The sequence below is a fragment of the Tamandua tetradactyla genome, chromosome 20 (genome assembly GCF_023851605.1).
Source record: "Tamandua tetradactyla isolate mTamTet1 chromosome 20, mTamTet1.pri, whole genome shotgun sequence".
Lineage (NCBI taxonomy): Eukaryota > Metazoa > Chordata > Mammalia > Pilosa > Myrmecophagidae > Tamandua > Tamandua tetradactyla.
The window spans coordinates 10,818,756-10,846,086 of NC_135346.1; the positions used below are offsets into that span (position 1 = coordinate 10,818,756).

The 27,331-nt window shown below is 46.7% G+C and overlaps 1 protein-coding gene across 3 annotated transcripts in view; it reads right to left on the reverse strand.

Moving 5' to 3' along the window:
* Window positions 1-999: 999 nt before the first annotated feature.
* P4HA2 (prolyl 4-hydroxylase subunit alpha 2) overlaps window positions 1,000-27,331 on the reverse strand; it is a 63,205-nt gene continuing 36,873 nt past the window's right edge. Inside the window, exons 5-16 of one of the 3 annotated variants that reach the window (XM_077138389.1) lie at window positions 24,871-25,008; window positions 20,519-20,758; window positions 19,149-19,345; window positions 18,204-18,380; window positions 15,087-15,157; window positions 14,760-14,859; window positions 9,444-9,497; window positions 8,959-9,018; window positions 8,844-8,909; window positions 7,032-7,100; window positions 6,394-6,490; window positions 1,000-5,721 (exon numbers count right to left, since the gene is read on the reverse strand). In XM_077138389.1, coding sequence (XP_076994504.1) covers window positions 5,651-5,721; window positions 6,394-6,490; window positions 7,032-7,100; window positions 8,844-8,909; window positions 8,959-9,018; window positions 9,444-9,497; window positions 14,760-14,859; window positions 15,087-15,157; window positions 18,204-18,380; window positions 19,149-19,345; window positions 20,519-20,758; window positions 24,871-25,008 — 1,340 coding nt within the window. In that variant the 3' untranslated portion in view covers window positions 1,000-5,650. The remainder of the gene's footprint in view (window positions 5,722-6,393; window positions 6,491-7,031; window positions 7,101-8,843; window positions 8,910-8,958; window positions 9,019-9,443; window positions 9,498-14,759; window positions 14,860-15,086; window positions 15,158-18,203; window positions 18,381-19,148; window positions 19,346-20,518; window positions 20,759-24,870; window positions 25,009-27,331) is intronic. The other 2 variants (XM_077138388.1, XM_077138387.1) reach the window with 2 other exon arrangements.

The following is a 27,331-nucleotide window of genomic DNA, read 5'->3' on the forward strand; positions in this document are numbered from 1 at the left end:
GACAACAAAAATGACTAGAAACATTAATAGAATTGATGGGGAACATTAAATATATAGTTACTTACACAATTAAGATCAAATGAGGGTTAAAAGGGAATATAGTATGTAATGACTTATGATCTGACAATGTAGATTTAGCACAGCTGTATTTTTCAGTGGTGAAAGAGAAGTAGATGCCAAATTATTTTTACTGTTTTCAGTTGTCTTAGTGCTGGTGGTATTAGTAGTAGTGCTGCTATTCTGAGGTTGTGTCTAAAGCGATAGAAAGTTATTGGATATTCTATCATCCCCTTGATAACCACGATTCTTGGTGAAAAAAGGATATAACCTTTTTACATAAAGGTTAAATTAAAACACTGTAATCCTGAATTTAAATGGGAAGGCTTACTATGAATTCATAAGCGATTTTATTGTAAAAAAAAAAAAAAAGTATTTCTCAACTTTCCACTGAAAACATCTAGAAACCTAAAAGAATGAAAATCTCTAGCACCCAGCTGTCAGTCTTGAAATAGCAATTCCTAGGGCTATTTAGAAAGTGACTAATCCCATGTTTGATGCAGGACATATTCAAGATGAACATGGAACATCTTGTTACGCCTGATAACAAAGGAAGATACAAAAAAACAAGGTTTTCCCTTTTGTCTGATGCTCCTTTTATCCAGGGTATGGACAGATGAGAAAAAAAAATGAGGCTAAAAAATTTAAAAATAAAGAAATAAATAATGTGGGGGATAAAGGGTAAAAAAAATTGGGTAAACTGAAATACTAGTGGTCAGTGAGAAGGAGAGGTAAGGAGTATGGGATGTATGGGTTTTTTCTTTTTTCATTTTTATTTCTTTTTCTGGAGTAATGCAAATGTTCTAAAAATGATCATGGTGATGAATACACAACTATGTGATAATACTGTGAGCCACTGATTATATACCACATATGGCTGTATGTGTGTGAAGATTTCTCAATAAAAATATTAAAAACAACAACAACAAGGTTTTTGGTATCTATATTTTATTTAAAAAAAAAGATTAAAAAGAAATCAGTGGATGGGATACTTCCACTTCCAGCCAAGAGGAGTACCTTATGGTAGACCAACTTTCATGCCAAAAACAATCGTGAAAGCTGGATAAATTTTTTTTTAATCTGCTCGAAAACATCAACAACTGCTAAAACAAAAAAGTACTTGAGTATCATAATCCTAGGAAAGGATGGATTTCAGGTTGGTAAGCCGAAATTCTGAATTCTCTTTTATATCCTCAGTAAATTTGCTGATTCTAGGCATGGAGCAAGAGACTGAGGAGCCACATAAAGTATTCAGGCAATGGGTAACTACTAAGAGACAGAGAAACCAGTAGAGTTTTGGGAGGTCTCCAGGGGCATTGAAAGAAAAAAATTAAACTTTAGTCTGTCAGAATATTGATTTGGATGGAAGGGAATAGAACTTAGCCCAACAATGAGCTTGTTTACCCATTAAGGCATTCTGCTGAATTCTAAGGCTGTGCAGAATGGAAGGTTGAGGCTTTCCAGAAAAATTCTGGAAAGGTGTTCTACTTTGCTAGCTGCTGGAATACAATATACCAGAAACGGAATGGCTTTTTAAAAGGGGAATTTAATAAATTGCTTTACAGTTCTAAGGCCAAGAAAATGTCCCAATTAAAACAAGTCTATAGAAATGTCCAATCGAAGGCATCCAGAGAAAGATACCTTGGTTCAAGAAGGCCGATGAAGTTCAAGGTTTCTCTCTCAAGTGAGAAGGCACATGGCGAACACAGTCAGGGCCTCTCTCTCAGCTGGAAGGGCACATGGCGAACATGGTGTTATCTGCTAGCTTTTCTCTCCTGCCTTCCGGTTTCATGAAGCTCCCCAGGAGGCATTTTCCTTCTTCATCTCCAAAGGTTGCTGGCTTAGCGGACTCTCTGCTTCATGGTGTTGCAGCATTCTCTGTTCTCTCCGAATCTCTTTTATTCTCCAAAATGTTTCCTCTTTTATAGCATTCCAGAAACTTATCAAGACCCACCCCAGTGGGTGGAGACATGTTGTCACCTAATACAGTTTAACAATCAGTGATTAAATCACATCTCCAGGGAGATGATCTAACTACAGATTCAAACATACAGTATTGAACAGGGATTATTCTGCCTTTATAAAATGAGATTTTGATTAAAATATGGCTTTTCTAGGGGACATATACCCTTTCAAATCAGCACAAAAGGAGAATGAATTTTTTTTAGCCAAGGTCAAGGATACAATGATTGCAGTTCAGGAACTTCCAGGGGCGACAGCCCCAGTTGACACCAAAGGCTCTTAATTTGAAAACCTCCAGAGAACTACATACAGGGGTAAATCAGAAGCAGAGGCTTACAAAAGCTACAACCCAGCTTCAAATAGGTTCAGTTGCTTATGGGATTAAGGTGATCAATCCCCACTCTGCCTCACAGAGGAAAGCATGAGCCCTTTATGTAGGAGGTTATCACCATGCACAGCATCTATACAGTCGCACACAATGTCCAGCATCCAATCAAAAACTACCAGCCTTTCCAAGAGAAGGGACCAAAACACCAGAAACCAAAGGAAAAATTTTTAAAAAGACTATAGAAACAGATCCACAGAAAATGTAAATCCTGAAATCACAGAACAGAAACTCATTAATGCATGAAAAACATGGAGAAAACAAAAGACAAATTCACCAGAGAATTAGAATTCATAAAAGGAATTAAATAGATATTCTAGACCTGAAAATAAAAAAAATTGAAACAAGAATTCAATAGATAGGTTTAGCAGCAGAAGAGATAAGTGAATTGGGAGACAGATCAACAGAACATATCCAGTCTGAAGCAAAAGGGGGGAAAGGGATAATGAACACAGAAAAGGGAGGACTAGATAAAACACAGTGAAAAGTTTTCACATCCAGAGTCCCAGAAAGAGCTGAGAGAAAGAAACTGATCAAAGACGTCAGCTAAAGAATTCAAGAAGCTCTGAACTCTAAGAAGGAAAATAACAAAAAAGAAACCCTCACTTAGGTGTATCACAGTAAAACTACTGAAAACCAAAACAAAAAGAAAAATCTTAAAAGAAGCCAATAGGGAGGGGTCCACTGGGGGAAAAGGAGCATTACCTTTGAAGGAGCAACAAAAAGACAACACAATTCTGACTTCTCAACAGAAATGGTATGAGCCAGAAAACAATGAACTTACATCTTTAAAGTGCTTAAGGAAAAACTCCTGGATGCAACTAGTAAAAGAGAGTTGGTAAACTAAAAGACAGCTATAAAAACTATCTAAAACTACAGTACATATATAAAGAACTTAAAAGACAGGCTAAGAGACAACAAGGAGAACATAAGGTCTAACTTACATTTAATCAGAGTTCCAGAAGGAATACCAAAAGCATTGAAAAAGAAAATGGCTTCATAATTTTACAAAACTGATGAAAGACCCCTTTGATCTGATTAAGCCCAATGAATCTTAAGCAGGAAAATTTTCTGCCAGTCATTTTTTTCCTGTGGTTTCTCACTTTCAAGCCCATCCTTCAATACTGTTATGCTGGAGCTGTGACTCTGCAAACTAAATTTCCCAGATCCCCTTGTGAATTGGTATCATGTTAGGTTCTGCCAACGTGAGGCACTAGAGGGAGATCAGATGGTAGAAATTAGGAAGAAAAGTCTTCCAGAAGTTACTCTAGACTCAGAGGATTTATGCATGAGACAGTTTTATGTGTTAAGCCACTGAGATTTAAGGGTTATTACGGTAGCATAAGCCTAACCTATCCTAATAAAACAGTCAAAAAAATTTTAAGCGGATTTTATACCAAGTAGATCTCATAATATATACAAAAATAAAACTCAGGTGGACTAAAAACCTAAATGCAAAAGACAAGACTACAAAGCTTTTAGAAGGGAACATAGGAAATACCTTCATGATCTTAGGGTAGAGAAGAATTTCTTAAACAAGACATATAAAGTATTAATCAAAACAGGAAAAGCTTGAAAATCTTGAAATCAAAATTAACAGCTTCTGTTTAACAAAAGACATAACTAAACAAGAAAAAAAAAAGCCATAAAACAGCCAAAGATATCTGCAAAACATATAGACAACTGAGAGCTTGCATCCAGAATACATGAAGAATTCATATGAGTCAGTACGAAAAGACTTGAACAGATGCTTAAAGAAACCTAAAGCTATATAAAAAGGCTTTCAACATCATCAATAATCATGTGGAAATGAAGTAATAATATATATGCAGCAAGCTAGCTAAAATATATGACAAAAGTATGCTATCAGATATTGGAGGAGGTTGGAGTAACAAGAACTCTTATTTACTACTGATGAGAGTACATATAACCACTTTGGAAAACACAATATAGTAAAGCTGAGGATTTACCTACTTTAGGACTTAGTGAGCATTTCCACTCCTAGGTATATAATCTACATAAATAAATGTGTGCTATGTGTTTCATGAATCATGCATAAAAATTCTAATCACAGTATTATTCATAACATTCAAAACTGAAACCAACCCAAATGTCTGCAAGAGCTTATTAGCTGTACTGTGTACAATTATAGCTATGATAGGCAGCAACAAAAATGAGTGAACTATAAAAATGAAAATGAATTACAGCTACATAACATGGATACATCTTTAAAATATCATGCTGAACAAAAGAAGCCAAACACACAAAAATACATACTCTGATTCCACTTAGAAAAAGTTCAAAATTACAGAAAACCAAACTACTTACTTAGGGATTCATAACAGATAACAAAGGAATGACTATCACAGATCACTAGACAACGGTCACCTCCCAAGCGCTAGGGGCAGGGAAGGAAACGTGATCCAGGAACTTATCCAGGAACTTAAAAGCGGCTCCTAAGATACGAACTTGGAAATGTTCTCTTACTAACCTAGATGCTAGTGACGCGGGCATTTGTGCTCACCTTCTCACACACAATTCTGTGTACACATCTTGCAATTTCAAGTTATAACATCACAATCACAAACATATAGGGTATGTTCTCTGGGAGGCAGAGGAGAAACTATTTCCCTCACTTTCCAGAAAAGCTAGCCAAGCTTGGATGAGTCAGTCAGAAAATGCTGAAACCAGGTCTAGAAAACCTAAAACTAGGGTCCTTTCTGCTAAAGCATTCATTCTTCAGACTCTGCCTGCGCAGAGATGATACACAGAAAATGGTAAATTGGCCAAAGCAACCCAGTCTGGGAAGAATAAAAAAAATCAAAAACTAATTAAGGCTCTTTAAGGCTTTTGGCAGGAACATTTTATTTTTTGGTTAAAGCCGCAATTCATGGAAATGCCATAAAAATAAACATGTAAACAAGGTACCAGAACTTTGGTTCATTGAAACATCTCACACTGAGAACATCTGAGGTACAAAGGCAACTTGCTAGGCGCTGGACAGGCTGACTAAGCGGCAGCCGCTCGACTCTGGCCCTGGGGGCCCGAGATGGCACAGACCGGCCAGGGAGGCTGGCCAGGTCAGCAGGGAACAGGACTCCCCAGTCTGCTCTTCCTCTGCTCCAGACACACAGCCACTCCTCCAACGACCTGCCGGGCTGGGCAGAAAACACAAAGGTGCCTGTCACACTTGAACGCGAAGACAAGGTGGGCTGTAGGGCCAGGAGGGGAGGGCAGCAAAGGATGTCAGTCAACTTCCGTTGGTCCACAAGGCCTCAAGAATTCCTGTCCTCGTTCGTGGAACCACTTGTTGGAGACTGTGGGAAGAAAGGAAGTGTGTTACTATTCTCCTGGGCATCTCAAAAACCAAAACGGATGACCCTTCGTGGTGACCTCCTACAGGGCCCTGGGAATCAGGCATGAGCAAGGCACGAGTTCAGGCCTGCAGGTGACCACAAGCTGCTGAGGGAAACCTATGCGTAAGCAGATAATCGCACGTAACTCTGCTAGTGGCACGAGACATGTCTGCAGGATGCAATGGGAACAGAGATAAGGGTCATCTAAGCAGGTGGGAGAAAAGGAGACCCCAGTGTTAGGGCATGAAGCCGAACAGGAGTTATCATGGGCAGGAGACCTCACACCAAGGGGATCCCAGGAAGTAGGGCACCCCCTCACCTTGCCTGGGACACACTCTCCCCTTTCTGAGCCTACTGTCCCCTAATGCTCCCAGGATTCCTTCCCAGAGTCCATTCCGCTGGACAGCCATTCTGGACCTATCTGCTTACGCAGGCGGCTCCTCCTCAGGCCCTCAGCTGTCCTGGAACGTAACTGGCTGACTGGACAGCTGTATGTCAGAGCAGCAGAGAAAACCTCAGGAAGGGAGACTTCCTTCCAAACCTTGGCTTTTTTACAAAATTTGGTAGCAGCTATCTCCCAGTTCAGCCCCGGCGGAGGTCCCCACAGCCAGCACCACCCCCTGAGTCACTCACCCCACTTGCAGCCCACAAGCACGGGGCAGGCCGCGTGTCTCGTGCGGTAGTCACCTTCCCCATTGCGCAGGAGGTTGTACCAGAACACGGCTGTGCCCTGGGGACGAGAACGCCTGTCACAACATAACTCAGAGACTGGGCTTGAAGGGACAAGCTAGGATGAAGTCCCTGGAGGTGCCACTGATAGAGACCAAAGGAATTTATTCCCTTAGCACCCGTTTCCTGAACCCTAAGAAAGCTATCTCGTGTGAGGAGAGTGGGGTTTGCTTCTTCTCAGGCAGAATCTTTCTCATGGCACACAACACACCCAGCACCATGTGGAGTCTGAGAATGACCCCAGAGCCCCAGGGCCCATCCCTGAGCGGGAACACCCTCCTTTCCCCACGGACAGGGGGCACTGACAGGGGAGTTTCCCGAGACAGCACCCACCCTTCCTGGTGGGGTGGATGTTGGAAATCCACCTGCCCCTGAGGAACGTCCCACCCCTTTCCCTTCTCCCCACATGGAAGCTGGGAAGGTCAGAGTCCAGGGTGGAAGGTCAGAGGCCCGTTACAGTAACAGCCAAGCAGGCCAGGGAATGGACGTGGGGCATGACAAGGTCTGAGCCCTGCTTCAACCTCTGGAGCACAAGAACTTACCTTCTTAGGCCAAATTGCAGCCCCCAGATCAGGGAAGACGGTGGCACCACCAGCTTCTACATCACTCATCTGGGGAAATAAGGCATAGAGTTTGGCCCTTCTACCCCAAGGTTCTCTCAGAGCAACCAAATCACAAAGGACACAGCAAGGTGTGCAGCCCACCCTCCTCCGTGTCCAGCAGAGCATGAGTGGCACTGCATGGAGGTTTGGTTCCGTGGCCAGCCCTTTTGGCCAAGAAAGGCTCTTCCCCATGCCCTGCCCTGCCAAAGCCCTGCTTAAGCTATATGGTTCAGGAGGACAGGCTCCACGCCACGGGTACTCGAAAGCTGTCAGCCTGCAGGAGACCCCACACCCCACCTGTCCTTGGATGGGAACAATCTGAATCTACACTCAGAAAATGCCTGTCACAACCCACACTGCTTGAACCCCCATCTAGCCTGGACCTACCTTAAGCCACTGCAGCCCAGACCAGGAGCTGCCTGCACTCAGCAATGTTTCCCTGGCTCTAAGGACCTGCTGCTTAATCAGACCACCTTCTCACACAGCTGCTTCCCTGGGGCCATATGGGTGGGCTGGCAGAGTACGGTGTCTCCGGAGGTCCTGCTATTTCCCACAGTGAGACCTAAACTAAAAGGAACACAAGTTCCACAGGAGCAAGGCTGCCCTCAAGCCCACAGAGCATGTGCCAACTCAGGCCCAAAGCACCACTTTTTTCTCATCTGGCTCATTGCAAGTTTTTGCCTATAATGTAATAAAATTTGGAGCTAAAACATATTTCCACAGGACACAAACCAGACAGACTGTAGGGCACTTGGCAGACATACACTAAATGAGTAAGATGAAAACCCCCGATAGTGTCCCATGGCCCTGGGGAGCCAATGCAGATTTTTCTGGAACCCCCAAGGCACTGTTGTTCTCTCCAGCCTCTCCTGCAGCCGCTCTACGGGGGCAGGCCCCCTGAGCCACACCACCTTTTTTTTTTTTCACCATCCCAAGCTCCTTGCCTCATCCAGGCTTCCATATACTCTCTCCTCTGCCAGAAACCACACCTCATCAGCTATTTCCATTCAGTCTTCAAGACTGAACTGGTGTGTGACCTCCCAGGGATGTCTTCTCCGAAGTCCAACCCTCCAACCCTGGATTCCAAAAGTCTGCTGCGCCACTTCCTCTTAGAAATTTGTCACCACGGTAACTAAATAATTATCCCTCCAGTGTTTAAAGAGAGCCTTCCATTTTGGACTCTAAGCTCCACAAGTTAGGCCACAAGGTTCGCATACCAAAATGCTCACAGCAGAGACACCAGCATCAAATAACCACACAAGTAAAACGTGATCGAAAGACCGAAGGGAAAAAACAAATATGGGCATCTTTCTCCAAGTTACTGGACAGCCGCTATGCCTGACTACTCTCAGCAGAGGGGAGGGAAACTGCTGTGCGTGGACTGTAAACCCAGAGTCCTGGGGCTGGAGCAGAGGCAGCCAAGTAGGGGGCAGACCACGGAGTCTCTGGGAAGCAAAGGCAGCTTTCATCTAAGAGCACCTCGTGACTACCTCCTCGCTCTCTACCAAGGAGGGAACCCACCAGGGCACCCATCCCAAAGTCCAGACCAGCACCCGGCCGGCAGAAAGGAGCCAGGGATGTGAAAGCCCTGAGGCAGGAGGGAACACGTGGACAGCAACAGAGCCCAGCTCTCTCTACACCAGCCAAGGAGGAAGCTGAGGGCCAGGAGGGCCTCACCGCTAAGCTAAGGCTGGTGGTATCAGCCCGGCTGGGGTCCCTTTAGGGCCCATGCCATGCACACATCATACTCACGTAGTTTAAGAACGTGGCCACACGATTCCCCGTCCCTAAACGCTTGAAAGCATCTTGCTCATGGCTCTATAAAATTAAGTGAGAATGAACAGGTGGACCTGGACCCAATACTTACATAGTTAAGAAACGTCGCTAACCTATTCCCCTCCGTTTTGAGGCCGCTGTCAAAAGGTCGCTGCAACAGACAACAACTTTCACCCAAGTTTGCAACTGATTTCACCCACCACCCACAGAACGGGGCCAAAAGGGTCAGGGGAAGGTAACCGGTATATATTCCATAAATCAGCCTGGAACACGGGCCACGGCTGCCAAGGAAACCTTTGCAGGGGCAAGAAGAAGCAGGAACAGTTTTTGCAAAGACCTAGCAAGGTCCTTTGCTTCAGAATCAGGGCAAAGGGTAACACGGAACTGGGGATGGGAGAAAAAGTCAGCCTCCTCTAGGCTCTGCAGGCCCCGAGGCTCCATATCTGGGCTTTAACCAGTACAAGGGGTTTGTCCCGGGGAGGAGGTGGGGCCTGATCTGGAGGCGGAAGCTCCTGGAAGCTCCAGCCTTCTCAGACCAGTTGGAGCAGGGCCCTCTGGAAGCACCTGTGATCTTACCCTAGAGAAGTCAAAGTGTGGCTCATACTGTCCTCCCATTCCATAATTGGCAACCTGGCAGGAAACAAGACATCGGACAGTCAGCAGCAGGAACAGCCCTGAAGCAGCCCATCTCCCAGGGGTATCATCTCCCCAGACCTGAAAACAACCAGAACCCTAAGAACATCCCCTCCAAGGGGAAGAACTGCCCACACAGGCAGAGAGAACATTGCAATTATGTCCATGGCCATGTCTAAGAGTAAAGCTGCGGCACATATGTGGCTTCCCAAGCAGAATGAGATGGACCATGTGCACATGGCCACTGCAGAGATGCTCCTAGCCCTTCAGGGACAATCGGATGTCAGCAGACAGAGCCCTTCTTGAGACAGGCCCTGGCTCGGGCCCTATTTGTTTGACAGATAATATAAACATGATCCAGAGGAAAGCCGACAACTAAAGTCAAGACTGGAATATTTTTCATACTACTTTGCGAGCTGCTCAGTGCCCAGCAGTGCTCCTGCCACTGTATCCCGGGAACTGTTCCTGGCCAGGTTGGGTTGGGCAAGCAGGTCCTGGTCCGTCCCCGAGTGGTCAGCTGCATGGAGTAGTTCTGCATCCAGCAGGATATGGGTAGCTGGTGCAGGCTGGCTAAGAACTCCTCGCCTGTCTCAGTGTTGCCATGTGAGTTCAAACCTAGAGTTAAGACCTGGGTCGCCTCAACTTCAGCAACTACCATGGGTCATTAATTGGACTGGAAATTTTAAATCCCTTTGTGAACAGCTAAACACCACCATGTAAATTCTAAATTACAATGGTTATTTCCACTTTAGTAGACAGAATGAGTGGCAAATTCAGAAGTACACAATTTGACATGGAAGCTGGTGGATCAAGAGGCACCATCCACGTTAGTGCTCTTTTGGAAACAGTTTACTACTGTGTCTTAATGAAACCCTAAAAACCTTTGTCATTAATCCTCATAAAGTTGGTATTTTTGGTGCATTCTTCCTGCAGAATCCAGCAGTCAAGTGAGAGATGCTGTGATATTGGCAATAATGGATATCTATAGATGTTCTAGTTTGCTAGCAGCCAGAATGCAATATACAAGAAATGGAATGGCTTTTAAAAAGGGGAATTTATTAAGTTGCAAGTTAACAGTTTTTAGGTCATGGAAATGTCCCAATTAAAGCAAGTCTATAGAAATGTCCAATCTAAGACATCCAGGGAAAGATACCTTGATTCAAGAGGGCCAATAAAGTTCAGGGTTTCTCTCTTAAGTGGAAAAGCACCTGGTGAACACAGTCAGGGTTTCTCTCTCAGCTGGAAGGGCACATAGCAAACACAGCATCATCTGCTAGCTTCCTCTCTCCAGCTCTCTGGGAGGCGTTTTCCCTTCTGTATCTCCAAAAGCTGCTGGCTTCGTGGTTCTGCGGCATTCTCTGCTCTCTCAGAATCTCATGGCTTTCTCACTTGTCGTTCTCTCTGACGTGCGATGAGGCTGGAGCTCTGGGTGAAACCCTTTCCACACTGCACATACTCATAGGGCTTCTCTCCTGTGTGGGTTCTTGGGCATTTAATCAAATCTGACCTTTCACCAAAGCTTTGCCAACACCCATTGCACTTGTAGGGCTTCTCTCCAGTTTGAATTTTCTGGTGTGTGATGAGGTAAGAACTCCACTGAAGCTTTTCCCACAAGCACTGCATTCATATGGCTTCTCCACAGTGTGGGTTCTCTGGTGCTGAACCAAATGTGAGATGCAGCTGAAATTCTCCCCACATTCATTACAGTGCTATGGCTTTTTTTCCTGTATGGGCTTGGTGATAGCACACAACGTCAGAGTTCTGGCTGAAATTCTTCCCACACTTATCACATTTGTAGGGCCTCTCTTCCGTGTGGACTTGATTGTGTTTGATGAGATCAAATCTCTCACTGAAGCCTCGCCCACATTTATTACCCTCATAGAAACGTTTACATCTGTCATAAGGTACATAAGGTTCTCATCTGAAGCCTTAAGTCCATCCCTTCCACTCATTAATGTGTACAGTGTAAAGTGTATCTACAAACAACCAGCCAATAGCTCTACACCTCCTATTTCTACAAAACTCCGTAAAGATGTCAAAAACATTATCCCCCACAGCCTGGCTTCATACGAGCGAAGTGTCAGAAGAATCCAATGGTGATATTTTGACTATCTCTTTTGCTAACTCGCCCCACGGACTGGCAGTTTCATTCTGATTATAGGAATCAAGAGTCCTTAGAGCCTCTGAGTCCAGTCAGAGTAGAAAACCAATTGTAAAAACCCATTTTTAAGATTCTGTTTCTTAAGAACCACCCCACTCTTGGTACCAAGCTGAATTAGCTAGAGTTCTCTAGAGAAACAAATCAGTAGGAAATATCTGTAGATAGAAAATTTATAAAAGTGTCTCACATTACTGTGGGAATGTAGAGTCCAATATCCACAGCGCAGGCTATGGAGAGTGATGACTCCAGTGAAGGATTTGGATGAATTCCACAGGAGAGACTCACCACTCAAAGCAGGAAGAGAGCCTGCCTCTTCTGAATCCTCCTTAAAAGCCTTCTAGTAATTAGATTGTCACTCATTACAGAAGACACTCCCTTTGGCTGATTACAAATGGAATCAGCTGTGCATGCACCTGATGTGGTCATGATTTAATTCTATGAAATGTCCTCATAGCAACAGACAGGCCAGCACTTGCCTGATCAGCCAAATGGGCACCATCACCTGGCCAAGTTTACACATGAACCTGACCATGACAACAGACCTGGGAGAGAAAGGGAGGAAACCCTCCAGGTGGAGCACAAACAATATTTACTAAATGCAATAAAATACAAAGTCTGGGCTGAATGATTTGCAGTATCCACAAAAATAAAAATTTTGATATGCTATCATCTGTTGCTTTGGCCTTCAAAATTCCTGCAGCTAAAATATTTGGAGATTCTGTCAACACAAGGAAGCCTTGTTCAGCAGGTGGCACTAAGATTGGAGGCACATCTAAGGAGTGAAGTACTAAAGCAACTGATGAAGTTATTGTGTAATGCTTTTACAAATGCACCTTTTCTTTGGATCCATTCTAGTTGAAAACTTGAAGAAAATTTTAAACATGTGCCAATATACTGAGGAAAATTCAATCACTGTTTGTTGCTACAGCCACAGAGTATGATTGCATTTTCCAATATTTACACCTGTTAGATAGAATGCTTAAACTTTCAGATTCTAGAGAAAAGTGTGCAATGCTATAGTTGACTCATCTCTCAACAGTTTGGGAATCACATTTGATCATGGTGCTGAGACACTGTACCTACACATTTAATCACATCCCCAATAATGCAAATGTAATGGGAGCTTCCACATTTGCAGCAATCAGATTCATCACCCAGGCATACTCAAGTTTCCAATACACACCTTCGATAATAAACAAATGTACATAAAAACAGATTCCCATGAGGCATTCATTTGAGTGTTTAGATGTGTCATAAGAGTAGAGAACTGGTCATCTGAAAGACCTGGATATTCATGATACTGATGCCAGGGCTAGAGTGAAGCAGAAAAAATGCTTAGAAATCACTTTACTGTGGCTAAGCCAGAAGTCTTCAGTCTTAGATTATTCTGGCATCATAGTATCCCTACCTCTACCGAACAGGTCCTCATCCAATCCACAGTGAAGTCTCAATTGCCCTTTTCTTCCAAATGGCCTAGAGTAAACACATCAGCTATAGCTGGAAGAGTGCAGAGTACTAGCTCCTTTCCAGACAGCTGTAGCATTCCCAAAGGGAGGCTGGTATGAAGGTGGCTGCTGATGGCTGGGCATCTATGATAAACAGTCCCTGTGGAGTGAGCACTTAAGAAACAGGCGCTGAAATCTTGGTTCCTGTTCCCCAGGCTGTTGGACCAGAGCCTTAAACACTGCTGGCTGGTGTAGGAAATGTTAAGCAGATCCCAGAGGAAGGATGCAAACAAAAATGGTGTCTCAACCACCTGCCGGCTGTGGTCTGAATTTCCCCAAGAGCTCTGACTATAAGAGTCCCTCCACTGTGAGTGATAATAGCATTCAAATCCCAGTCAATCCAGCTACAGCATGACAAGAAGCCAGACATGATACAGACAGGGTTGTGGTGAAAAAGCTAGTCTACAGCACAAAGCTGCCATCTTCCACAGCTGAGTGTGAGGCAGGAGTGCAGCTGGGAAGCAAGCCAGGGAGCACACAAGGCACAAGTCCTGTCCCCTCTTTTCAGCCCCTTGGTTCAAGGTATGAGATCAGCCAACCCAAGCAGACTGGTGCCCTTTGTCACAGTCACGGAGTCGTAACATCAGCTCTGATGAGAAAGCAGTAACAAATATCGTTGAAAAAAAAAAAAAAACCTGAAAAGATTATAAAATTTTCATAAAACTGTTTATAAGGTAAACAGCATGTTTTTGAAAACTCTGGTGGACCTCACACAAACCTATAAAGATGACCTTCAAAACTGGTCCTCTGATTGCTGACACAGCTACTACGGAAGAAAAAAAAACTGCTGATATGTTCAGATGAGTCCAGGCAAAAGTTCAGAGACTCTTTTCCAATAATCTTCAGTTCAAAATGCTAACGAGATTTATCATTTATCAGATCCAAACGTCCAGCTAAAAGGTGAAAGCTGCTATCCTTCAATACGCAGAAACTCTGGCCAAACAGAGGGCTATGGATGGACACCAAAGAAACCCGTGTGGCAGCGTTTCAGGTCAACATCTTTACAATTGGAACTAGGAAATTCCAATGTTCAGAAAGGAGCATACTCAGCGCCGATTTGAACTCAATACCCAGAATATACATTAGGAGTTTCATTTAGAACTTCTCAGCCTTCGAAATAAAGACAGGGCTCCACAGGGAGAACGTTAACAAGGACACTCCACCTTCACCAGGCCTCTCACGTCTCCTACCAACATATTACAGAACATTTCGTCTCCAAGTGCATGTAACTGTGATTCAAAACCATGACCTCTTAAGATATTTATAGCCCTCCTAGAGGTGTCCCTGAACAATTCAGGATTTCAGCTTCTGTAATCAAGAAGACATGAATGAGCCTGCCATGCCCACCACGGATCCCTAGCTCCTACCTAGCATGGCCCTTGGGCACCCAGGAGATGCTCAGTCAACATTTTTTTAATGCTAACTGTTGAATGCCAGCAAGCATGCTTAATTCTGGCTTCCCAACATGAATCACTCTACAGTCACAGGGCTGTGCCAACAGCGTGTTGGGCAAGCCTCCCCAGGGTACCCTGGAAGCCCACTTAGCCTGAAACCCCTTTCCAAAACCCCCAGGGTCCCAGGGGCCATCCACACCTGCAACAATTCTGCGGTCTTTACTGTGAGCCCTGTGATGTGCTGCATCCGACGGTTCACTTGGGCCACAACAGGGTCATCGTTCTCCTCCAGCCAGGAGCTGGGCCAAAAGAAGAAGGCAGAGAAAGGCTTAGAGGAGGTGCTGTGCTCTCTTCCCAGACTCAGTCAGCACTAACAGGCAGCACAGAATGAGCACAGCAAGACGGTGAGGAGCTGCCAGCAAGGAGGACAGGACAAGCCCTTAGGGAGGGGTCAGGAGACCCTGGGGTGGGGGCTGTGCCAGCCACCAACCCCACCACCACCACCACCACCACCATCTCTGTTTACCTTTTGGAAACCCGATAGCTGGCAACAGTGAGGACACCTGTTTTGGGATCCCGAACAGTGGCTCTTGCAAGCTGGAAGACAAGGAGAGAGGGGAAGATTAACCCTTCCACCTTGAGTGTTTTCCCAGAAAAAACTGGAACCAGATATGCCAGCCAGGCCAATGAGGGAAGAAGCTTTGTAGGCAGTGGCCCCATGACCTGCAAGTCAGGCCAGGGCAGGAGTCTGAAGCCTTCAAGTCCCACTCTGCTGCCAGATCCTGGCCACTGCCTTGCTCAGTGACTGCTCAGCCTTGCTCTTACCCATGTCCATGCTGCCTGCAGAATTATCCCTATGGAGTCTGCTTTGCTCATTCACCCACGTGCTTGGTGAACCCCCCTTCTCAGCAGGCCCACACACCATCCCTGCCTGAACACGGCCTGAGCTTGGCTGCTCCCATCACATCCACTCTGTGCCACCACCCCTGAGCCTTATCCAGCACTCTCCTCTCAACTTGGTCAACTCCCACCAACCATCCTTCTGAATCTCAATGGCCTACTATGCCAAGAAACCGATCCAAACATTCTCCTGCTGCACACCTAAAACTGGGCTCCTGACAGCCCTCCACTCAATTCCTTTTGGAGGTGCCCTGCCTTATGTTAGGATGTAAACTGTACCCTCTCACCCCCAAACAGAAGTGGGTCCCAAGGTATCCATAAAAGCCACAGGGGACCCACATCCCCAGCTATGGAGAAAAAGAGAGGTTAATTAAGGGGGTGAATGGAGTTAAGCTAAAATGAGAATAAATAAGTGTACCTAATTTCCTAATTTATCAGCCAACCCCAACTGCCCTGTTACCTCCACTGCTGCAATGAGTAAAGACAGAGGCACAGTTTTCACTCCCTTAGGCACCTCCCAGAGAAGGTTTCACACGGGAGAACTCTCACCATCCAAATGTTAGAAGGATCACTATGGGTACCTCATGGACAGTGGACTAAGGACAAGCCAGAGTTGGAGAAAGGAGGCAACTGAGGGGGCCAAGGCACAGGTCTCGGTAAGAGGTGATGAAGGCCTGTGCCAGGTGGTGCACAAGGAATGGAGAGGACTGGGTCGATCAGAAAGCTGATCAGGCGAGATTAACCACGGCAGACACTGTGCGCTCAGCATGCTCTGGTAAGGTGGCCTGCACACCCCGGACAGGGTGCTTCCCGAGTTTCCCCGCACAGACCGTTCCTGAGCTCTTGCTCATGCTGGTCCCACCCTGATGACAACTGCAGCCACAGCAAGGTCCCATTCAAACATCTGAGCCTCGGTGCTGGCCTGACGCCCACCAACAGGCTCTGGGCAGCTGTGCTCTGTCCTGGGGACTGGCAGGGCTATTTTGAAAACAGGCCGGAGACCCAGAGACAGCTGCCAGGCATTTCCCACAAGCCAAGTTAAGATCATGGGTACCACTTCAAAGCCAGAAGAGCATCTGTTCCTCACAGGCACAGGAAAGAGGTCAGCGTGTGACGGCCAATGTGTCTGGCACTTCATATGGCTTCTGTTCAAGGTCAAGTTTTTCCAACACTCCCTGTCACCACATCACACACACATACACACACACACACATTCTCAGTGCTGGGACTCAAAGATAGGATAGGAAATCTCTCAAGAGCTTCTGTCACGACAGTGTCTCCCTCACTGGCAGACAGGGAAGTCATTTTGCTCCCTGGAGGGTTTTGGAGGGCATGCAGCTGTCTGGGGGCAGGGGTGAGAGCTGCTAGCCCCCAGGCTCTGCGTGCACTGGCCAGAACTTCCCTCAGTCATTGCAGCGTGGCTAATAGCTGATTTTAAGCCCTTGCTTTCCCAGCACCTAAAGCCAGGGTTGTTCGAAAGTGAGTTCAGGGTCCAGCCACATCCCCACCTAACTTACTTCGTTCCTCTCCCTGGGCCTCCTAGCCACTTTCACCACTACAATTCTATTAAGAACAGAGCAACAGAGAACCCTAGCTAACGTCTGCCTCCTAATCATCAGTGTTGGAGGAATGGTGGGGATATGGCAGCAAGTAGTTCTCTTTGAAAGATGTCAAATAGGAGAAAATATTTAATGAACTAGAAGTAGGAAAATAATTTTATAACATGATATATATATACAAACAAAAGCAACGACCAATTTCACACTTAGTGAAATGTCAGAGGAATGTCTGGGAAGTTCAGGAATAAGGCAAGGATACCAATTTTAACACTGGTCTGGAAGTTCTGGACAGTATGCTAAAACAATAAAAAATTATAACTACTAGCTAGGAAAAAAATCAAAACATTCCTTTTTGTAGATGATACCACTATCTGGACAACTCAAGAGAATCAGCTAAAAAACAAACAAAAAAAAGATTAAGTGTCTTCAACAACTGGCTGGGACCTGCCCACATATCATTTTCCTCCCATGTAAAGTAAAGATGATGACAGTCTACTTAATAGATTTATAACTAATATAATATGAGCTTTTAGAACAGGGTCTTTACACTACAAACACTCAGTAAACGTTAACTATTGTCATGAAATAAAATTTAGAAATCCAAAGTTTAGCATGTAATAGTAAACTAATAAAATAGTATATACTAGTATAACCAGTTAAAATGCAATGATGAAGAAACAAAGTACAATTACAATAGCAAACAAATAAAAAAACCTACCTAGGAAGAAACATACAGGGTTTATATGAGAAAATTTTTAAGAGCTATGAATGAACAGAAAGATACAGCATGCTCCTGGATGAGAAGAGTCAATGATGGAAAGAAGTAGATTCTCCTGTAAATTAATCACTTTGGATGCAACTCCAAGTAGGAGCTCCATAGGACCCAGCTTTGTAGTTCCAGGGGCGGCACCACATGGCTTGTATCCTAAAACCTGCCCACACACCAGTTCCCACCACCTGGCTGTCCATGTTGGTCCCCATCCCGTCTCCCCCCAGGACGATGAACCCACAAGGGCAGCCTGGGTGTGCAGCAGCTCAGGGACCACCACCCCCACCCCCCGGCAGACTCATGCTAGACACTGGTAAAGGCCAGCTGGGAAAGCATCCGAACTGCCCAGGGTACCAGGCATGAGAGAGCGAACCTGCCCTTCAGTGACTCAAGAAGGATGTGAAGTGACACCTACTTTGGGTTTTGCGATCTCCTTGATCCTCTCGATCTCCTCGTCAGACATGACGTCGTAGTACCTGACAATGTGCGGGATGTCCCACTCATCCTCCTCTTTGAAGGGGGCGATGAGCAGCGCTGGAGTCCTGTTGCCATGGTGATATCTACAGAAAAGCCTCTTCTGCCGCTGGGGAGTCTGGGGAACAGAGAGCCACAGGTATGGGCTGAGCAAGGCCTGACCCCCAGTCCAGCCTCCTGTGCGGCAGACACTGGTCTCCCAACTCATGTCTAGCGGCTGCTCTCACCTGCCCTGGCAGAGAAGCAAACAAAAGCCCTTCTGCTTGAAATGGCATGACGCGACTCCCTACAAATCACGCAAGTAGTCTTCTCACCCAAGAAGACCTCATGTCTACAAGCAATTCCTCACCCTCTTTCACAGAGATGTGAGTAGGTTTGAAGGGCTACTTCTTTCTAGGTAGAGAAGCCAGTGGGAAACAAGCAGACATCGGCATGGAAAAGGCCAAGAGCCCACTTTACACTTGAGCCTCTACGAGGAAGCACTGGATCCCAGGGCTCTCAAAGGCCAGTGACACCTAAAACCCAGTCTCGCACATGCTGTGTCTTTACCACTTATAGCATGTCCTCCCCATTTATAGCATGACGACCCCTGGAGCCTGAGACACATCCACACCCGTGGTTTTCTTCGCAACGTGAGTCAAGCAAAAGCTGGGCACACTGGGTGGGGAGAGGTCAGCCAGGACTGAAACTCTCCTGGGAAGCCAGAGGAGATAGGCTCCTGCCCTACACCTCTGAGAAGATCCACACTTCAAGGATGCTACAAAGAAGTGGGGAAGATGCTGAGAAAAGCACCTCCAAAGAGAGGACCATCCTCCCCTATCAGCCTGCCCAGAGCCAACATCCAGGTCCACAGGCGGGGTCCCTTGCTACCCCTCCCGGAACTCACCAGTTTGACCCCTTCCCCACGACACAGACTCTCGTAGACATCCCTCTCGGGCAGGTAGTCGGTGGGCCTCTCGTAGTGGCCTTCCTGGGTCGTTGGCTCAACTTCCGTCGTCTGATTTGATAACATTTTTTCTCTCTCTTCCTCCAACAATCGTTCAAAGTACCGCAGATTCCCTCCAGCCCGCTCGTGGCTTGGGTCTACAAAAAGCAAAGAACAAGAAGGAAAAGGAAACCACAAACATCTGTTAGGTCATTTAAAGAAATTATTCTCTAAGTGGCTTTCTCCTTCAGCAGCTCACTCGCACGCAGCAGCCTGCCTTCCACAGCATTCTAACCAGGGCTGCTGGTCAAGGGCGGAAAGCCAATGGACATTCTCCCCATCCTGGACAGAGGTGAGAGAGAAACCACAAAGGGGGACACTTAGCCAGCCTCCTGTGCACAAAGGGGGCTCCACTATCAGGCCTCCCCAAAGAAGTGGCCCAAAGACCCACCCCTGTCCAGGACTAGGCTGTGTCAATTACATCCATTCCTCAGAGTGTGTCCACTACTGGTGACTGCATCATGCGCTGGTCACAGCAGGAGGGAAGACTGAAATGCCAACAAACAGAAGAGCCACATGACACTGCCTAACTTGATCCTGTAGACCTGGCAGTACTCAAGGAGCAGGCTGTACAGGATTACTACCCCATTCCGCGGTAAGGAACCTGAGGCCCAAAGACTTAGTTAAGGCTATATAGGACAAGACTCTGGGCATACTGATTTCCTGTCCAAGGCTCTTACTAACTCACTTGATAGACTCTCTAAAAGTTCTCTTCCCACATTTTGCAGGATACTCATATGCCAACGGACATTAGATTCAGGCAGGGTCCCTTGAAAAGCAGTAGATAAGAAAACCTTCGCTGGTCTGTGAAATTCCACACTATGATGTTTCCAAAACGAGTAGATGGGCTTCGAGAGAGATAATGCTTTTGGCCTCCTTCAGTTCAACATCTCAGGATCCATAAAGGCAGGTTCTGCCAATAGACCTGAGGATACTAAACTATAGCTCGAGTCACTGTTTGCCACTGCAGCAACGAGTCACTGTTTGCCACTGCAGCAACGCTTAAGTACCACTTGCTTCTTGACACAGTGAAGGCCCTCCCCTGCCTAGCAACAGATGTCCCTCAGCACTGTGTCCCTATTAAAAAAGCAAAGGCCCTGTGGTCTGGAGGAGAGACAGGCCTGAGTGTAACCAGTTAAGGCACTGGTCACCAGCCAGATGACAGGGTAGGCTGACTCAGGCCCAGAAGAGGGGTCAGGTAACAGCCTACAGAATTCAGTTCTTCTGCCAGCTCACCGCCCCCAGCTTGCCTTCCCCTAGAATCTCCTTACCAAGGGAGAGAAGGCGGCGGGTGAGCTCCAGGGCCCGGTGCATGTCTCCCAACTGGAAGACGGCGTAGCTGAGGTAGTCAAGCACTGCGGCCTTGGTGGTGGTAGCCTCCTCGCCAGCATCAAGCTGCTTCAGCACCTGCTCCATCCACAAAACTGTATGATAGTAGTCGCCTTCATTGTAGGCCAGGCGGCCCATCCCAAAGCAGTCGTCCACACTCAGAGTAGCCTGGTACTTGGTTCCTGCAGCAGGAGAGGCAAGCTGTCAGGCTCCGGGTTAGGGATGGCGAATCCCCTTTCAAGAACTAGCATGGACCACTGGAAGAGGGCTTCACTCCAGCAAAGCTACACAAGGGCTTCAGCTCATACAGCTCAAAGAACCTCTGATACACAACGGCAAAGGCAGGCTTGCCCTGTGCCTGGTTGGGGTTCACTTCCAATCGCTTGGCTTCAGCCTTCCCTTCTTCTAAGTGAGAAGACCAGAGAGCTCACAAGAACCAGTGTTCATGACATGTTAGGGTCCTGTGGGCCACAGGAGAGAAGATGTCTGGTGGGGACCTGGTCATTTAAGTCGAGAGTAGAGGAAAATGGTTTTAATTGAATATAAAAGAGCAGAACTTAGGTAGTAGCTAAAGCCAAGGATGAGGAAAATCACTTCCAAGAAAAGTATGGAGAAGAAATAGAGAAGGTGGCTGAGGCTAGAGCCCCAGGGAGCACCTATACAGAAAGAACAGAGAGTGAATGAAAGGAAGAGGTAGACGAGACAGGGGTGACAAAGCCAAGGAGGCAAAGACTGCAGGGCCAGCTTTGGCCAGTAGGTGGCAGACACCTTGGTGAGCACCAACTCAGCAGGGCTCCTGGCCATGCCGAGCTGTGGTGGGCTGAGCACTGGAAAGTCATCGTGAAGACAGTTTCAAGCCAAGAGATGGTGATGATGTGGTGTGTTAGCTACAGGGAGAGGCAGCGGTTAGGGGGGAGGGTTTGGAGGCGGATTCTGCATGTTTATTCCTCAGAGAACAATACGAGAGAGCAAAGAGAGGCTGTGACCCTCCCTGGAAGACAAGGGAGTCTCCACACAATGCCTTACAGCAAACTGGCTGGGTGGCACGAAAGCGCTCCCTTAGAGTGGACTCTTTCTTGCTGCCCAAGGTGGGCCTCTGCCCTGAATGAAAACCCTGCTACAGCGGGCTGGCTGATTCAGACACCAGGATCTGCTTACCCTGTTGGCTCAGAAACGGACAGTGTGGGACAGAAAGTTGGGGAAGTAAATACGAGATGGATTTTGTAGGCAAGCAATGGCTTAGGGAGTTCCTTGGGCTCCTCTCCACTCTACATGGGCATCCAAAGATCTCTTCTGACTCTGCAGGCTCCAAAACCTGCAATGAGGGAGGCAGTGTGACACAGATGAGTGAGCCAGAGCTTTGGAGCTGGATGAGGCTGGGTCTGGGTTGGGTCTCACTTTGGCACACACCAGCTGCGTGACTATGGAAAAGTTACTTATCCTCTCTGAATCTTAGTCCCCTTATCTCTAAATTGAGATGACACCATCAGTTTTAGAGGGCTTTTTCCAAGGATTCAGTAAGATGACACATGAGATGTCTCCTATGAGCTTTAGGATGATAATGATCTGCTGCTATTATTAATGTGCTACACAGGTGCCAAGAATATCAAGACTGGCTCCGAGGCACTCAGCATCCTCCCCAGAATCCAACATAAATATTTATTCCCTGAAGAGTGCCCTCTGGAAAATGACAGCTGGACTGAGTGCTGGGGGGCAATCAGACATGGATAGTCCAGCTGGTGTGGGTAAAGGCAGAGGGACGAGATGAACAAAGGCATTGAGTGATGAGAAGGGAAGAGGAGTCCAGGGAGATCAGTCACATGGGACCTCAAAGACCACATCTAGGAGGACGGGGTTAGTCCTGAAATTTAAGCATTGTGACACTGTGATTGGGAACTCATGCGAACAGACGTTCACCTAAGGCCATGCTCACAGGGAGGATAGTTTTAAGGAGTGAGTTGGAGATATGAGACAAGTCAGAATGATATTTCAATAACCCAGTTGAGAGAAAAATGGTCATGTGGCTAAGAGTTCAGGTAACAAGTAGAGAAGATATTTGGGAGGCAGACTCCATAGGCCTTGCGGTTCTGGCTTGGGCAGACCGTGAATGGTAACACTTTCTACTGAGGGTGAAGGAGTAGGGTAGACAGTTCAAAGAGGAATGAAGAATTCAGTTTGAGGCATGCAAAGTTTGAAGAGCTCAAGGAACATCCAAGTATAAAGAGATTTGCCTACACAGATGGGATGCTTAGGAGACGAGCACTGGAAGGAAACACAGACTTGGAGTCATCCATGTACAGGCAATACCCCAGTGATGGGAATGGTTGAGCTCATCTGGGAGAAGTACTTAGGGAAAACATGAGGTCAAGGTCGAGTCCTAAGCAGTTAATTCTTCCCACCTCTCCTCCCCTTCCAGGGCTCTCATGGGCCTCCTGACTGAATGTGAGAAAGTCAATGCCCAGGTGTGGCCCCTCTTTGCACCGTTTTCACAGGTACATGGTAAACAGATCTGATCTTGCAGGTACCGTGAGCTGCCTTCTCTCTCGGGTCTCTGGTGGGGTCTGAGTCATGGGCCACATGGCCTGGCTTAGTCCAAGACCTGACTGAGGCAGGAGTAAGGAAGAGTTCACACCCCTATAGTTAGCTCACCAGATCCCTCAGTACAAGGGCTCCAAGCTTTGGCAAGCCAACGATAGAATGTCCCTCTTCCCCACACACCATGATTCCTTCTGCCTGTGCCTCCTCCTGGGTCCCCAGGAGCGAAACAGCACCCAAGTCCTAGAGGGGTCTGTGCCAGTTTGAAAGGATTTATGTACCCTAGAAAAGCCATGTTTTAATCCTAATTCAATCTTGTGGGAGCAACAGTTTCTCTTAATTCCTGTTCAATAATATAGACTGGAAAGTTGATTAGGTTATCTCCACAGAGATGTGACTCATCTGTGGGTATGAACTTTTGAATAGAGGGAGATGTGACTCCACCCATTCCAGGTGTGTCTTGATATTTTACTGAAATCCTTTAAAAGAGGAAGCATTTTGGAAAAAGCTTGAGAAACCGAGAGAGGCAGAGCCCTCGCAGCCAGAGATCTTCAGAGGTAAAGAAGGAAAACACCCTCGGGGAACTTCATGAAACAAGAAGCCTGGTGAGAAAGCCAGCAGACACCGTCAAGTTCGCCATGTGTCTTTCCAGTTAAGAAACCCTGAACGTCATCGGCCTTCTTGAACCAAGTTATCTTTCCCTGGATGCCTGAGATTGGACATTTCTATAGCCTTGCTTCATTGGGACATTTTCATGGTCTTAGAACTGTGAACTTGCAACTTAATAAATTCCCCCTTTTAAAAGCTGTTCTGTTTCTGATATATCGTGTTCAGCAGCTAGCAAACTAGAACTAGGTCTAACTGGAATTCCTTAGATTACTGGTCTCAAGCGGCTCCCCAAAACCAATGTATCTTCTTATAAACACTAACACTGGGGCAGTCAGTGTAAATAGGAACTGTATGAGAGAGAGAGAGAAACAGACAGATAGACAATGACCAAAAAGGCCAAAGGAGAATCAGCAGAGTATCACGTCCCCGAAGAACTCAAAGTGGGGTAGAATGTGAGGGCAATCATCACGTCAAACGCTGCTGAAAAGTTAAAGAACATTATGCCTGGAATGTATCCTGGGCTCACAAGGGCAGGGTCAGTGGACAGTGGGGAAAGAAATCAGATGCTGTAGGCTGAATAGTACAAGCCATACAAGGAGGTGGAGTGTGTGTAGATCCTTCTATGCAGAAGCCTAGCTAGGAGGGGAGAAGAGATTGGTGGGCAGCAGAGATTCAAGGAGCCTTGAGGGTGCTTGCAAGATGAAAGAGAATGGAGCCAATGTGTGCGCTCAGAGGAAAGAGCCAAGAGAGGGGGAGACAAAGGGAAAGGTTCAAAGAATGTAACTGAGGGGGCTCAGAACAGGGGGCAGTGAGTCCAGGGATCAGCCTTGGACAAGATGAAAAATGAGGAGAGGAAACAAAGGCGGCTCTGGACCCAGCTCTGTGTGGTGCTCTGGGGTCAGAGGCTGAGGAGTTTCTGAACCCGCCATCCTGGCTTTCTCTGAGACGCACACGGAGGAAGGTGGCGCATTAAAGCTGTGGGAAGATGGTATCATGGAAATGGGAGACTGGCACCAAGTGGGGCCCAGGAGGGGCTCACCATCAGAGGGATGGTACACTGAGGGCAGAGACCCGAGACTGTGGCAGCTCCACCTGGTCCAGCCACCATAAGGCACACGTGGGACAGGCAAAACCTGGAGAGCAGAGTTACCTGGCAGCTCCCCTCTGGAAATCGTGTCTGGGTCCAGCCTGTATGTGTCCTGAAGCCTCATTAGGGCCTTGGCAGCTCCTGTTTCATCCTCATCAGTGGGGAAAAACTGCTGCTGCACGGAGAGGTTGGCAATAAAGGCTTCCAAACAAAAGAGCGAGAACAAGAGATTAACCTTGATCCAGGGGCAGAATTCTACCTGGGACCAGAGAGGCACACACTAAGGGGTCTCTGGCTGGTGGTATCTCCATTCCTCTTCCTTCAAAGGCTGATTCTTCTTCCACCAAGAAGCCCTCCCTGAAGGCTCCGTCCATGAGAACTGTTCTTATTTCTTACTATACCTATTGCCTGTGCTGCCCATTTGGCATCGAACAGAAATGGCCCCATTTGGCGTCAGGAGTCCTGACTCTAAAGTATTCAGTCAGGCCTGGCACAGATGGAAGAGACAGAGGATAGTGAGGGTAACTAAGAGACACACAGCAGGACTCAAGGAGGACTTGCCAACCATCCAGTGGAAAATGAATCACACTGAGAACCCCAGTCGATGACTACTGAGTTGGCCAGGTAAGCATGCATTTCTAGCTCATATCTCAAGGTGAGGAACCCAGAAGACAAAGTCAATTTGGGACCCCAGCAGTACACTCACTGACCACTGCCCTTATCATCCAGAAAGGATGTTTGGCACTACTAAACTCTTCAATTACCAGCTCGGGGGTCCCCGAAAGCCACAATGGGCCTTGCTCTGTCCTCTAAGACACTCTCACACTCAGGCCTGCAATGAGCTCACAGCATGAGCTCCCCAAGTGTAGCGCTCAAGGAGCCTGGGAGAAACCCTGACCACAGAACTATGCCCATGAAGGCTGTCTGGGGACTCGACGTCCCAGGTGTAATGCAAAATCTGCACCTCCAATAATTCTAGGACTCTACATGGGAACTGCGCCTGAAATTCAATTCTGCCTGTAAGCTGAGAATTGGGAGGGAAATTCACAGGCTATTCCTTTCCCAGCCTCTCCCACCCTCCAAGGGCAGCGGCACCCCACCTACTGTCATGACCTCCACTTCCAACACCCACTTCTAGTCAGGCTTGGGGACACAAGAGTCCAAAAAGCTGCAACTCTGTCTTCCTTATAGCTGCAAGGTCAGGGCCCCTAAGAGTTTAGAATCCAGGAAAAAGAAAACATGCCCCAGAAAGAGCTACACTATCAGTGTGGCCCCCTCATTCCAGAGGCAAGAACTGAAAGTCAGAGAGGAAAACATCCTACTGCTCTCTGGGCCTGTCCTGTCTCCCTCCAGGTTCAATGATAAGATTTTCCAAAGAAAGCAGATGCAGGGAGTGGAGAACAAGTCTGGCAGGCTGGAGGTCCTCAGGTCAGGCTTAGCCTCCCACCCTGCAGGCAGAGTGGCCTGCTCTACTGGGCCAGGGGGATGGGACTGCAGGATCTGGGAAAGACAGCCGTGGTTTTTGGAGGCAGTGAGCTCACTGGGCACTGCTCCAGCCCGGCTGAGCTCACCAATCCCTCCTCTGAGGCCACCCTGCCCTCAGCCAAGCCCAGCCCAGTCTGGCCACAGCGGCTGAAATGCCTCAGCCACAGAGACAACTCGTCTGAAGTTAATCAGCCACCCTAGCTCAGAGAGAAGAGGTTAGGATTCCAGGGGCTGCACAAGAGCCTGGGGGTCAGGAGGACCCACCTCCAGGCCTACCCCACCATCTCTTCTTGCTGAAAGAGAAGCATTAGAGATTGACATGACTACCACAGTTAAAGCACCAAGCATAGCTAAGAGCTTTTGAAAGAGTTCATACTCTGACCTGTAAATACCCCTCCTAAGAATTTGTCCTAAGAAAATAATCAGAGGGGTGCACAAAGATATATAAACACATGTATTGATAAACACACAAGATTGCTGATAATGTGGAAACAATCCCACATTCAGTGACTTGACCAGTATGGCAGAATGAGAGATACTGTTGAGCCATTAAAATTATGTTGCAGAAAAACATTTAATGGCATATAGAGAAGCTGGAAAATGTAGTTAAGAAAAAAGCAAATGCTTATGCCACAAGTCTGCCAGCAGACATGTTTTGTTTATAAAGACATGAATGGGAATGAATTTAGACGAGGTCCACGCTCTCCAGCCACCGTGGCCCCAGTAGCCTCCCACTTCACTCATTTTTTGTTCATTCATTTGGTCCCTGGAAGCAAGTGAGTTTGCATCCCTTGGTATATATGTATGATTCCATTTTTAAAAGATGGAATCACATGATATTGTGAATGTAATTAACACCACCAAATCATATTTTTGAATGTGGGGCAATTTTAGCTTGGGTATATGCCATTAAAATAAAAATATTTTTAAAAGTAGGATCATAGGGCAATGGTGGCTCAGTGGTAGAGTTCTTGCCTTCCATGCCAGAGACCCAGGTTCAATTCCTGGTGCTTGCCCAGGCAGAATAAACAAAAAAAGT